The sequence below is a fragment of the Ursus maritimus genome, unplaced genomic scaffold (assembly GCF_017311325.1).
Source record: "Ursus maritimus isolate PB19 unplaced genomic scaffold, ASM1731132v1 scaffold_18, whole genome shotgun sequence".
In the NCBI taxonomy this organism is placed as follows: Eukaryota; Metazoa; Chordata; class Mammalia; order Carnivora; family Ursidae; genus Ursus; species Ursus maritimus.
In genome coordinates, this window is record NW_024424230.1 from 4,698,739 (window position 1) to 4,712,307 (window position 13,569).

A 13,569-nucleotide genomic window follows, 5' to 3' on the forward strand; every position below is an offset into this window, starting at 1 on the left:
TCATTTCTCAAAGTAATAAATGGAATTGATACATGTTAAACATTGTTTCATTTATTTGCATTTCTGTTAACTGTTTTTGATAAAAGCTCTTCACAGATTCTGGGAATAAGGGGAAAGGATGGAAGAAGGAGGAGAAAGAGGCATTTTATAATTTATCAGAGATCTTAGTATTATGATTATAAACCAGAGAAGCGCTGACTAATATTTTTCTCAGTTGGGTGGGGAATCTGGAAATAGGATATTGGTGGAAAAGGGGACACAGTGCCCCAGCAAGTCATCTGGGGGTCAGGGAAATTTTGGGGGAAACTTCCCTACAAGTTACACATAAATAACTGACCGCTGGTAGCCTCAGAGGAGACGTGGGGTCCCCAGGTGGGGTCAGGATGCCACTCTGGACAGTCAGTGGGTAACTGCAGAATCTCCATCGCATCTGACAAATACAAATGGTTCTTCTGAGCTGCTTCTGCAAGAGTTTTCAAGTAAACGTTCACAGCATTTGCACTGCGGTCAAAGAAATGTTTTACCATGAAAATAACAGAACTGTCTCGGGTCAAATCAGTAGATAGGAATGCAGCCATTTACTGTGATTCTAGTATTCTAGTATTGATCAGAATAGTACTTTCTTTTCTTTGCATTTTTGTTCTGTCATGTTGTGAAGTAAGATGTCTTACAAGTTGCTTGTCCCATAAACCATGTTTGCTGCCATATATAGATATATACCCTGAAGANNGGTATGTCTTCCTTCTGCCAGTCCTGCTCCTGGAGGCATATCAACCTTCTAGAGGCATCAGGTTGACGTTATTTTGATTGTTACTGTGTTTTCTGATGCAGGGTTGCTTGTGGACGTTAGCGGACAGCATCTGCAGGTTTTGTGGTTTTCTCTTTGTTAGAGTTGGCTTACCAGGAATTCTGCAACTTTTCAGCTGCCTTCTGAGTAATGTGTTGCATTAGAACTATGGATGTTTCTTTTTTTTTTAAGATTTTTTAAAATTTAATTTTTAGAAAGAGAGAGCGTGCATGTGCACGAGCCGGGGGAGGGGCACAGGGAGAAGCAGGCTCCCCACTGAGCAAGGATCCTGATGCAGGGCTTGATCCTGGGACTCCAGGATCATAACCTGAGCTGAAGACAGGTGATTAACTGACTGAGCCATCCAGGTGCCCTCGAGCTATGGATGTTTCTAAGGCTTCAATGTAACAAACATTTTTCGAAAACCTACTATTTCCAAATAGCCCAAGAACAGGAGGTCCAAGAATGGCAGTGATGCCTTCTCTAACTGGCAGCTGCAATATTGTTGAAACACCTTCCACACGGCCTCTTAGAATCCTTACAAAACCCGTAGGCAGTTGTGTTGTCTTCATCTGAGAGACGAGGTAGCTGGACTCTAGAGGTAAAGGAGCATGAGCGGCAGCATGAAGTAATGCTTGAACACCAAGTGCAAATCCCTGGTCCCAAGGTCACACAGAGCAGATGACTCTGGCCGACGCTTTTGGTTGCCTCCAGAATGGCGGGTCCCAAAAGATATGTCCACGTTCTGATCCCCAGGACCTGTGAGTGTCGTCCTATCTGACAAAAGACGTGATAAGTTAAGGATCTTGAAGCAGCAGATTATTCGGTTCAGCCTTGAACGGGCAGCACCGAGGATTCTCTGTGCTGGGCCCCCGTGGGATCGAGCACCGCCAGCCCCGCGCTTCACGCACCTGCTGTGGGGGTTTGGTCACGACCTCTCGCACGCGAGGGGCCCGGCATTGACCAGCTGCATGGCGATCACATGGAGCAGGAAGGAAAGCATTATTTCCTTAATGGTTCTCCTCAGTCTGTCACCCACTCCTGTTTTCGGGCGTATTGTCTATATGCCGCGACTGTACGTGACAAGGGCTGGGAGATGCAGAGGGAGGTGAACCATCATGGGAATCCCTGCAGGTTGGTTCCAAACCCCTAGAGGGTAGCAGCCTCGCTCCCTTGCTCCGCACAGGTGGACCCAGGAGGTGCAGGAAGAGTGAATTGAGTGAGAATTCCTGTTTCTGGCTACTGGGACTAAAGAAGCCCCATGCCACCCCCCCCCCCCGCCAGTTCCATGGGAGCCCCGGTCAGCCCACATGGCTGTGAGGCCCAAATGAGGTAATGCGGGTAGGAGATGCTTTCTGCTCCACAAAACTAGGGCCTGCAGCTGTGGGGGATTTGGCTTTTTCTGCGCTGTACAGGCATGGCCATAAAATATGCCTTGTGGCCCCCGTTTTTGTGGAATTTTATGGAATTCTGTAGGTGGCTTTTGAAAATGCCCCCAAGGAAGGAGACATCTTACCCAGTAAAAGCATAGCTTCCGTGACCTCTTTGGTAGGAAAGGGATGTGCACATGGCCCGCTGTTGAGCATGAAGAAAATTCTGCGTAGCCGAGAATATTTACTAGTAACACACACACACACACACACACACACACACACGTCTTAAAACAACCTGTCAGCGAAGCTTGAACGTAAGGGCGTGAAGCAGTGAGCCCGCGGAGGAGGGGCTGGAACAGACGCGGCATGAACGCAATAGCCAATCGGCTGGTCCGGGGGAAGGAGCCGTGTGGGGAGCTGGGGAGACTCAGGCCGAGCTGGTTTTCGGGGAGGGCAGGAACTAGGGGCACAGACATTGAGGAGATGATTCTGACCGCCCAGCTGACGGCTGCTAGGAGCACCTACCACGGCAAGGGGGCCGTGGGAACAGGGGGTAGGAAGTGGATTAACACTAAGGAGGAAGGGGTTCCTGGGTGGCTCACTCGGTGAAGCAGCTGACTCTTGATTTCGGCTCAGGTCGTGATCCCCGGGTCCTGGGATTGAGCCCCGTGTCATGCTCCCTGCTCTGCGGCATCTGCTTGAGATTCTCCCCCTCTCCCTCTGTCCTTCCCCCTGCTCACACCCACACACTCTCTCAAATAAATAAAAACCTTTAAAAAACAAAAACACTAAGGAGGAAGAACAGATATGTCGCCGAACTTGTAGCAGCAGATACAATTCAGGATACAGAAAGGACAACAGCGAAAGAAACAGCTATAAAGCTATTATAGTGAGGAAGAACAGAAAACAGGGTTTTCGCGTACCTGCCAGTGCCTGGGGTTTGGGGAGACTCCAGGATTTGGCTAACAAGGTAAATCGAATCGAGGGCTGAGACTAGGCTGAAGGACCCACTCAGGCCTGGAACACAAGCCTGGTGGGGGAAGTGGTCTCATGTTTCCATCCGGAAATGTGTGACAGGCACGGCCTCCTCTGCTCCGGGGGCCGAGGTGCCTTGGCCGGTGGGCCCTGCTCGAACAACATGCCGCAGATCGGCGGCGCAGAAACGGCAGACGTTCATTGCCCGCCTCTCTGCAGGCTGGGGGTCTGAGATCAGGGAGCCGCAGGGCCCAGGGAGGCTGTCTTCCGGGCCGCAGACTTCTCGCTGTGTCCTCACACGGTGGGTGGAAGGCTTTAGGAGGCTCTCTGGGGGCTTTTGTAAGAACGCTAACCCCATTCATGGGGCCCACGCCCTCCCAGCCTAGTTGCCTCCCAAAAGCCCCACGGCCTAACACCATCACCTCGGGGGGTTACGATGTCAACATACGAAGTCTGGGGCACACGAGCATTCAGACCGTAACACAGGGTGACTGGAGTTGTGTATCAGTGTCTTTCTTCAGGCTTCGGTCCAAACCTGCCCGTCTTTTGCTCTTACTGTTACGGGTGTGTGCGCCCGAGGTGTCTAGACGCCCAGGGGGAGGAAGGCCTGCGTGGGGGACGGCCTGCGTTTTCCACTTTTCTGAGCAGTGCAGAGCGCGCCCCAGCAGCGGGGAAGAGCTCCTGCCCTCCATTCCCTTCTTTACTGATCTCGGAGTGTTTCCCGATTTGGCAGATGGAAACCAGGAACCCATGCGGCATGTTCTTGATTTGGGTGAGGCTGAAGGTGACCTCAGAAGCTCGTTAGCTCCACGTTCTCCTCTTCACTGCGGACTGTTCTGGGATGGCGCCCACTTTCACGCTAGGCTGCTGCTTGTCCACTGGTTGTTTTGGGGTTCGTTGTAAGTAATCCTTTCTTTGCTATAAGGGCTGTAAAGTGTTCTCATTAGTGGCTTTTTTTCCCGGTTAGGTTCTTTTTTTTTTTTTTTTTAGAGATAGAGCGCGAGTTGGGGGAGGAACAGAGGGAGAGGGACAAGCAGACCTCGTGCTAAGCGCAGAACCTGACGTGGGGCTTGATCCCGGGCCCCTGAGATCACAACCTGAGCCAAAATCAAGAGTCAGACGCTCAACCGACTGAGCCACCCAGGTGCTCCCCTAAGTTCTGAATCTTAAGATCAATCTTTTTCTTCATGGTTTCTAGTTTAGTCTTACAAAGCCCTTCCCGCAAACGTCCCAGATAATGTAAGTTGTAGGGTGTTCATCTACGTGGAATGGAGGCTTGTGTGGTGTGGAGCAGGGAGCCCACTGCCTTTCTTCCCCCCCGGGTACCGGATGCCCCGGCGCGGTTGGTTGAAGCGCATCCTTTCTGGCGCGTCACCGGCTTCCACGTGCTGTAGGTGTGAATGGGCCCGTGGCTGCACGAAAGCGTCACTGCACTGCTCACTGCCCCCTTCCCGAGAGCACTGCCTCTGGCAGGCCAGCCCCTCCCTGATCTTCGTAAGGGCTCGCCATCTGCGGGGGAAACAAGCCTGCTCTCCTGCAGTGCTGCGGCCTCACACTCACCCACCCGTCTGCCTCGTCCGTTCCGTCCCTGTGACTGTGGTTGCACGTCTGGCCGGCTGCCATTTTACACACTTTCCGGGGCTGGTCTCACCCTGGCCACCACTCCCTGGTCAGTCTCTCTCTTGTCCTTTGGAGGCTATGGCAAACCTCCTCCCCCTCTCCAAGCCCCAGCCCCACCCTGAGCATTTTCTCAACTTATGACATACTCAGGCTAGCCAGCTGGGGGTGCCTCCAAACTTGTCCCCCGCACAGACGCCCGGCTCCCCCCAGGTCTGCGCTGAATCCAGTCCCCTGGGACTTTGCTCTATCGTTGTCCCTTCCTCCCTGCATTTGTGTCTCCTCCCTTGCTTCCTTTTCTTTTGCATGTCCCAAAATTTCTTTCCTCTTTAGCAACCCAAGAAAAATAAAAGACAAAACAAGTTCAAAATTCAAAGCAGAAACACGAATCTGTTCCTTAGTGTCTGTTAACCATGATAGGGGGTGGGGGGATTGCGAGGTGGTGCGCCCTCCCCACTCTGCCCCTGCGTGCTGTCATAATAACTGTCCTGCTGGCCTCTTCCCCGGCTCTCATTCTTCAGGCAGCTACCAGTTCTTTCTCAACTGGAGACACAGTACCTTCCACTCCTGCTCATTTCTGATGTTGTCCACTGCTACTGAAAAAAGCCTTAACCCTGTTGTCACAGGATGGACCAGGCCCCCCCCCCCGCACCCGCCTGCCCCACAGATAAAGGGCATTTCTAGATCTCTCCCAGTGCAGTTACTTCACAGTCACGTGATTACACTCTCGTGAGGATCACTTTTCTAGGTTGCTCGTAAATACTTGAGGTAAAAGAGAGTTGTCATCTCCCAGAAAGACGCTCTACATACAGGTGCACCAGGCCCATTGGTCTCCACACTCCTTTGGGAGTTGGGAGGGACGTCTGTTCTAAAGGATGTGGGGACACTCCATGATGCCATCTGTGGTCAGATGCTTGCACCTGTCCTCTCGTTGTCGTCCTAACCAGCCAGGACGGTGAGGTCTGACACGCACCTGCTGAGGGCCCAGTCCCCCCGACCAGCGGGCGTGGGCTCCTCCCACTGCACACAGCGTCCCCACGCACTGAGGACGCAGTACAAGACACACGGCAGTACTACAGCCTTCCTGCAGGCATTGTGTAGGGTATGCTTATCATGTGAACTTGTCGTTCGAACGTCCTGTCCCCAAATGTCAGACTCCGGTCTACGGAAGCAAGCTGCTTCTGACATCTTTTTGTTAGTTTTGACTTTATTTCACAGATTTTATATAGTTATACAACATAAAAGCATAAAATACTCTTTTCTGTTATTTACATGGTGTAAAGTTTTTAATAACAAGGATTTCTTATCATGAAAGAGGATATTAACTAGAGCAGAAATACAGTCCATGATTGATTCAGGGATAGCATAAACTGTGTTCTATTTCGTGATTTTGCCCTCTACAAGAGAATCTCCAGCTCATCTAAATGCAGCGACTGCCCACTTCCATTCACTTTTCTGTGCTACACACTCTGTCCTGACTCATTCTACAGACTCGGGAGGAGCGGGGAAGAGCAGAGCTGGGGGTCCGCCCCATGCCACATCCGCCCAGAAGCCGTGCTTGCTGGGGTCCTGCAGTCATCTCAGGATCGATTATCTTCGATGACAATAGTTCTTCTAGGGTAGGGCTCAAGTTCAACAAATATATATCGAAATTCATACTCGCCACTTTCTGGGTTCTGAAAAACAAACATATTTCCAGGTGTAGCTTTTGTCCCGCTGCCCCAGAGCCCTCGGTCCACCCGGTCCCCACACGATCCCCCACCTCCTTCACTTCGAGATGCACAGTTCCTTGCTTCCCAGGCTCGGAGCCCTGGATGTAGAACTTCACGCGCATGTGTTTCAGCCCATCCTTTACATATTCGATAAAACTGTCAAGAAAGCCAAAGAGCACAGCCTCAATTCCTGTCGTTTAAAAATGACCCCGAGCTTCCGGAAGGCGGGTGAAGTGTGGTACCTGACGTGCTGCCTCCGCCCGCGGCGCGTCACCTCCCCGTAGCCCTTCACGGGCTCGCCAAAGACACTGATGACCTGCGGGACAGACGCAGCGCGGGACTCAGTAAGGCCTCTGCCTTTCAAGCTTCCCGGGGAAAGATTTTGACAAACCAAGTGATTTTTTTAAGCAAACAAATCATTAAGCCTGGGACCCTTTCAAAATGACAACTCCAACGATGAAAAAACTGCTCCCCTAAGGACGGCTTTCCTGCAGACACCGAAGTCGGTGACTCCATGCTGTGACCCACGGCTTCACGACAGGTGTTCCTACTTCCCTCACAAACACCCGGCACAACAAAGCAGGCAAATGGTTAAACACACATCGGAACGTTTTCAGTGAGATGTATCTCATGGGGTCTAATACTCAAAGCTACAAGGACAAGACAATTCTCTGAGTCGCTAAAGACGGTGAAAGAAAACGAGCACAGGCTTCACCACTTCACTCTAAAGAACCTACGATAGTACCTGTGTTTGCCAACTGAACAAAACCCAAGGCTTCTTGCTTTCAGGAAATGGTGGCTGCGCCCTCGCTTCATGCCCTTGACTTTCGAGAGCTTTCGAGGGAGCACGCCCCTTTCAGACGCCGGGGGAAGCCTGCAATAATCACCTCAGATCCAGAGGTATGGAACCATGATTCCTAACAGGAAAACTCACGACAGGGAAATGTAGTTCTTCTTGAGTTTAAAATGCAAATACTTTGGAGCCTTTCCAAAAAAACCACATAACTGGAACCTTCCTTGTTCCCTGCTCATTTCCCACTTACTCAGAGATGTGTCTCCCTGACTCCTCCTTCATGGGTCTCACGGACGGCCCAGAGTCCAACGATAAGAAATCAAGAGAGTTAAAGCACAAGGTGCTGCAGACCGTTAGCCTGCGGACAGGACTGGAGACTCGGGAGGACCAAGCGGAGATGGGGCCCCAGGGAACCCAGTCAGGGCACCTGCTCTGAGGGCACCTGTGGCTTCACACCTCTCCCCTCACAGAGTGCTGTGTGTTTCTCACGCACCTGGGTCTGTGCGAGAAGCCGCCCTGATAGTTTCTGGTGCTATCTGCTATTTTCCTTCCAGGCATGAGGATTAAGATTTCAATGAGCACTATTTTCCCATGCTGAAGCCCTCCACCCAGGGCGTAGGAAGTCTGGCGCTACAGTGGCTGTGCTGGCTTTCTGTGACCAGAAAGCCTTCCTTCTGGCAGGACCCCTAAGAGACGTGAGCAGCTGTTCTACATGGCAGCCTCCTCCTGGGGAATGCTTTGGGCAGGCTGTGCTTAAGAGCATAAGCTTTGGAGTCACACAAACTTGGGCTCAGGTCCTGGCTGTCCCGCTTTCAGCTCAGCAATTGTGGTTGAGCTCCCCCATCTCTGACGTGTCAGTGTCTCCTTCTGTGAACGGGAGAGTCATAGTATTGAACACAAATGGCTTCCGTGAGAGCCAAGAATGACGATGCACTGAGTGTAGTGCCTGGTCACAATGTGCCTTTAGTGAGTGTCACTAACTACTATCGTGATCGCGAGGTCATGAATCAGGTGTTTCACAGGGCTAGGAACTTACTGCAGGAGTTTAACACTCTGGCAAGGTCTAGGCATTTACTATCTATGACAGTAAGTGACTCTCTAGCATAATTAGGATGAAAACACCGCTACACAGACCTTTGGGTGGTCCTAAAGCATTTCAAGTACAGAACCGAGAGCTAATAACAATCACAATCCAACCGTCATGACTTTATTATCACATAAACATCACTAGTCTCAGAACCAATATGTATGTTCTGCCCCCACCTCCACCCCGGCTGGCATTTTTTCCCCCGATATTCACAGTGTGTGTGACTCCATCTGGAGGACTAACCTCGGGGTGTGATCTGCATTTTTCTAAGGCTTTCCCATAGATCTTATTAGGACTCGATGAAGAAAAAAGTTCTTTGAAAATTGTGTAAAACAAGCCACCTGCAAATTACAGAAAAAGAAGATCAAGCAAAGCAAGAGCAAGACAAGTGTTAAGTTAAAAAAGACTTGCGGGGTAGCTATTATACTTGCTGTGATCAACCTGTGACGGTGATTCCAAACAGCACCACTATCAAATAGGTAACATCTCTTCCAGCTTCTTTCACTGTAGAGAGAAAGCACGGCTGAGTCAGACGTGTGCCCGACAGGCGGGAACGCTCACGGCTTCACCACTTCTAGCGGGGGGACATGTGGAGTCGGGACCCCACGCGGGGGTCTTCGTGTGTTCCAGGGCGGCTGATCTCAAGCCTCCCTGTGAATCAGAACCACCTGAGGAAAGTTTTCAAAAGAACCTCAGAACTCTGGTCCAGGGATAATTGTATTTAGTATTATAATTTTAATACCTCTTTACTTTCTAAGACAAAGAAACACTTAAACAAGTGATCCAGGCCCTCGGCGTGAAAACACAATACAGACTGAGCAGCACCGGACACATTCTGCTGCTCACAGATTAAGTGTCTGCTTTGTCAACTTCCGTCCAAGGGATCGAAACAGGCCTTGACTCTGACAGTCACTTTCCCACCCTGCCGCCCCCACTGGCTGTGCACACAAACAGAATGGAATTTAGAACAGGAATTCACTTGGCCACAGATTTGTGAAGCGAATAAACTTAGAAAATGAAGAACCTGCCCAGATCCGGCTTCTTGACTGAGAAGGAGCTGCAGTGCTCTGCAGGAACGTGACAGAGACAACAGCATATGTGTACGGCCTCGATTAGGGTTTGTTAGGTCTCCCACATGTTATCACCTCGTTTTAAGGGACCTGGACCTTCTGGATTTTGGCTGTCCTGTACAGTAACCACACACCACACATGGCTATTTGAGTTTAAGTTTACAATTAAGTTAACTTTAAATTAAATAAGCTGTTCCTCAGTCACACCAGCAACACCTCAAGTGCTGAACAGCCACACGTGGCTAGTGGCTACCACACTGAGACCGCATACAGACAAAACATTTCCATCACTGCATCATTTTATTTGGACAACGCTGTTGTGGACATTCTGCAAAACATCACACTTGTCCATTCTATTTATGCCATCATATTAGTCGGAGGCAAAAGTAACAAGGGGCATGTGTGTTGGATAGCTTGGTAAACACATGTACTCCAAGTGTGGGGGATGAGCCCAGAAAACAGATCCAGGGCTCATTGAACACGTAAGCAAAACTTGTAGGGGTACAGTGCATGGGGCATGCCAAGACACCCATCCCTAAGAAAAGAAACTCCTGCATCCTGTACATCCTACCACGATGTGTGATAGGTCCCTCTGGACTCTGTCGCCTTTGAATGGGGTCCAGATGAGGACAAGACTCTGCAGCAGGACCCATGTGCAGTATAAGCAGCACTGTTGCTGGAGCCTGAAGGCTTGACAGACGCTGTTTGACAGTCTGTGCCTTTGTCCTCTGCACACAGGCTGTTCATTCGAGCTGAACTTTGAATTGTCCCTCACCACGCTGTTCAGGCTATTATGAATGAATGAGTCTGTTTTTTACGTATTCAGCAGATTACAAAACAATTGATAGGATACAGTTTTTTGTTAATGTTGTCAAAAACTGTATGTACGAAATGACACACAGCAAAATATTAACAATAGTCATCTTTGCATGGTATAATCATGGATGTCTCAACCATTTGTTTCCTTTTACTTATTTTTTCTACAGGTTACTTGTGAAATGAAGAAATAAACAATAAACACTAAATTCGTTAGCTCATCTATGAAAATTTCTCTCACTTTCCCTGACAGAATTACATTTTGCTTTTCCTATTATCTATGTTCTTTTTATTGCTGCCCGTGTCACCCGGAGGTAAACGATGCTTTGAACATCTTTAATTCTGTAGCATGAAGAATCTATCTCAACATCTGGGTACAGTAGTCATTCAAATGCAGTGCTGAGTTGACCTACATGAACTACTCCCTATGGATTACGCCTCAATAATACCTATTTATTCCACCCAATTACTCTGTATCTATTTTACACTCCCTGCTACTCTCTCTGCAGCACAATTACTGTGTTTTCACTGTTTCAGACTCTGTATCTACTTTCTTCCTCACTAAATGCTAACCTATTTGTGTGCAGGAATTCCTTGGCACACCCATTAGCATCTGTTCAAGTGTTAAGCATAGAGAAAATGGAAGCTCAAGAATACTCATGAATGGTTGTTCTGAAGAGCACTGACCTGGCTATTAGGAAATTAAGATTAGGAAAATGTGGTTTTAATTTTCAGTTGTGTGAAACGGGTAGGTGTGCCTCATACATATGAGTTTTAATGTCTGACGGAGTGAATAGTTAATTCAACTGAGATGAAAGGACATCTCTGAAATCTAACTTATTATAAACTTCTAAACAATGGTTAAGTTTTATACAGCTCCACGCTTAAACTAATAAAAGTTGACAAAAAATTTCTAGACATAATTCAACGAAGTTATGTAAAAATCAACTTTGAAATCTGAGTTCAAGTCTGTGAAGAAAATTGTAGGTCTATATTCTCAAATTCTGAACTGTGTTGAAGGGTCCTACCTTTTGTGTGAACTGTTTTTCTATCTTTAGCACTGAACCTGTGTGAAAGGACAGTGGTAGCTCTCGTCACGTTTGTTCAAAGACTGATCACTCCCATTACCTTTCTGTGACGTTGAGACGACGGTTTCCCCTCTCTGACTGTGCACAGACACTTGTTTGCTGCTGTCGTTCCCTGCCCTCTGGGCGCTCTGCCCCTGCGTCCAGATGGTTTTCTGGGTGACTCCAAGGATACACTTGGGTGGCACCGCTTTCTTTCGCTCTTGCAGACCCCAGCTCAAGCTGGGCGCAGTCTTCAAGCAAGCTTTGTTAAGCACTAAGTGTGGCGGGAACAGCCGCTTCCCCGACGACCTGCGCAGCTTCTCCGCACACTGTGCAGCTCGTAAAAAAGTACAAATCATGATCACGGAAAACTGCTCCGCTTTGGAAAGGTGCCAATTTGGAACAGCAAAGCTTCACTACCCAATACACACGCGCAGCCGGAGTGTACTCAGTGCTACACATTCACACGGGTGATTCTGCACGGCGTGTTCGGCAAAAACGTTAGCTTCCTAAAGAAGCTGTGTCCACCTCCTCTTCCCTTCCGTGCTCTTTTCACTCGAATTAAAGTGCTTTAATTACCTTCCGTACTGACATTCACACACTACCCGCCATGCCTCTGCAAAGTAACCTGGGAAACCTTGAGGAGTCTTGGGAATAGTAGTTTGAAGCCCTCACTCCTCCCAGAGTTACCGCAGCGGGAAAGGCAGAAGGACTACATCTCCCACAGTGCAAGGCGGCCAGAGGGCACGCGGCCCTTCCGCATCCTTCTAGAGCTCCCTACGCATGCGCTGCACGTATTTGGCGCCGCACGGGTGGGAAAGCAGTGATCGCGCAACAGGCAAAAATCGAATTAGCGATTACAAACTGGGTGTTCTTGTAACCCTTAGAGGGCTGTACGCTGGGAAATTCTCAGTCTTATTGTAGCTTTGCCGTTCCTTACGGGCAAATGATGTAGCCTTTGCGTTTCAGTTTCTCCCCAAGGAAACCGGACAGGAAACAGCACAAACTTCCCCAGAGCCAACAGGTGGGGAGGGACGAGGCCGGCGCAGTGCCCAAGGCCAGTAGCCAAAATTCAGCGGTCCACTTGCTACGCGGCGTCCTCGGCATCAGGCCGTGGGGCGTGGGAAGAAGCAGGGCCCCAGAAGTTTCTAGAACCGCTTCTGGGGCCGGCGGGAAGGCGGTGTCGCCCTTCGCCCCGCCCCTACGCACACGCGCCGGCGAGCGAGCCGGCGCCGAGAGGGCGTGGCGCGGGCGGTGCGCTCCTCCCCCGGGCCAGCGCTCCGCCTCAGGCGCTCCCGCCGGGTGTCCATGGCGACGGGACGCGGCAGGCTCCTGCAGCAGCACTGGCTCGGGCTCCAGGCGCTGCGTATGCCGCCCGGCGGCGTCGGCGCGGCCCCGGGGACCGCCGGGCCGGCCGAGTTCAGGTGACTGTCGGGGGGCCGCGGTCGGGTCAGTACCCCGCCACCCTTCTCCCTCTAGTTTCATTCGTCGGCATGGCGCGGCGCTCGCGGCTCTTCTTAGTGTGGGAGAGGTCTGAAGAACCGCGGGAGGAAATTTCGTTAACTGGAAACGTGCGGTTACCTCAACTCCCGATACAAGTAGAGTAGCTTCAACGGGGAACAGTCTTCCTCCTTCCCTTCATTCAGTTCTAGACAGTGGGGGGAACTGGGAATCCTGGAGCAGCGCCTCGCCGCCTTCTGCCGCGCGGATGCGCTTCACCTGCGAGGGCACTTGCCCATCACTGGTCTGCACTTGCAGGTGGCGGAGAGGGCACCAGTTCAGAACGAGCCCCCCCTTTTGTCCTCTTTATGAGTTTGTAAGTTAGGGAAGTAGAATCTACTCATCAAAACGTTACCTATATTCTTTCCCGCCCATGGTTTCCCGCCCAATGGACACAACCCCTAAGCAGATAGTTGGGGTGGGTGGGTTGGTCTGGGAGTGTGTTTTCCTGGGGCAGTTTCTGCACTTCTAACTTCGAGGCCTTCTCTGCGTTTTTCTTTTTCCTTTCTTCCCCTCTCCCTCTTTTCCTTTTTTCTTTCTTTCGGAAAGAGAGAGGTGGAGAGGGAGAGAGAGAATCTTAAGCACGTTTTGCGCCCAGGGCAGAGTCCCACCAGTCCCACCACGGAGCTCAAGCTCACAATCCTGAAGTTATGACTCAAGCTGAAACCAAGAGCTGGCTGCTTAGCAGCTGAACCACCCAGGCGTCCGGTGGGTCTGTGTTTTTAAGCAAACCCTGAAGGGATGCCTAATGATAGCCACCCATTGAAGTTCA

At 50.4% G+C, this 13,569-nt stretch overlaps 1 protein-coding gene across 1 annotated transcript; it reads right to left on the minus strand.

The window, feature by feature from the left end:
- Window positions 1–5,948: 5,948 nt before the first annotated feature.
- TIMM21 (translocase of inner mitochondrial membrane 21) lies at window positions 5,949–12,437 on the minus strand. Its single transcript, XM_008685893.2, has 6 exons — window positions 11,359–12,437; window positions 8,786–8,848; window positions 8,588–8,685; window positions 6,707–6,780; window positions 6,515–6,620; window positions 5,949–6,428 (listed from the first exon to the last, which is right to left on the minus strand). The coding sequence occupies exons 1-6, from the start codon at window positions 11,654–11,656 to the stop codon at window positions 6,333–6,335; spliced, it is 735 nt and encodes a 244-aa protein (XP_008684115.2). The 5' UTR covers window positions 11,657–12,437; the 3' UTR covers window positions 5,949–6,332.
- Between the last annotated feature and the right edge of the window lie 1,132 nt (window positions 12,438–13,569).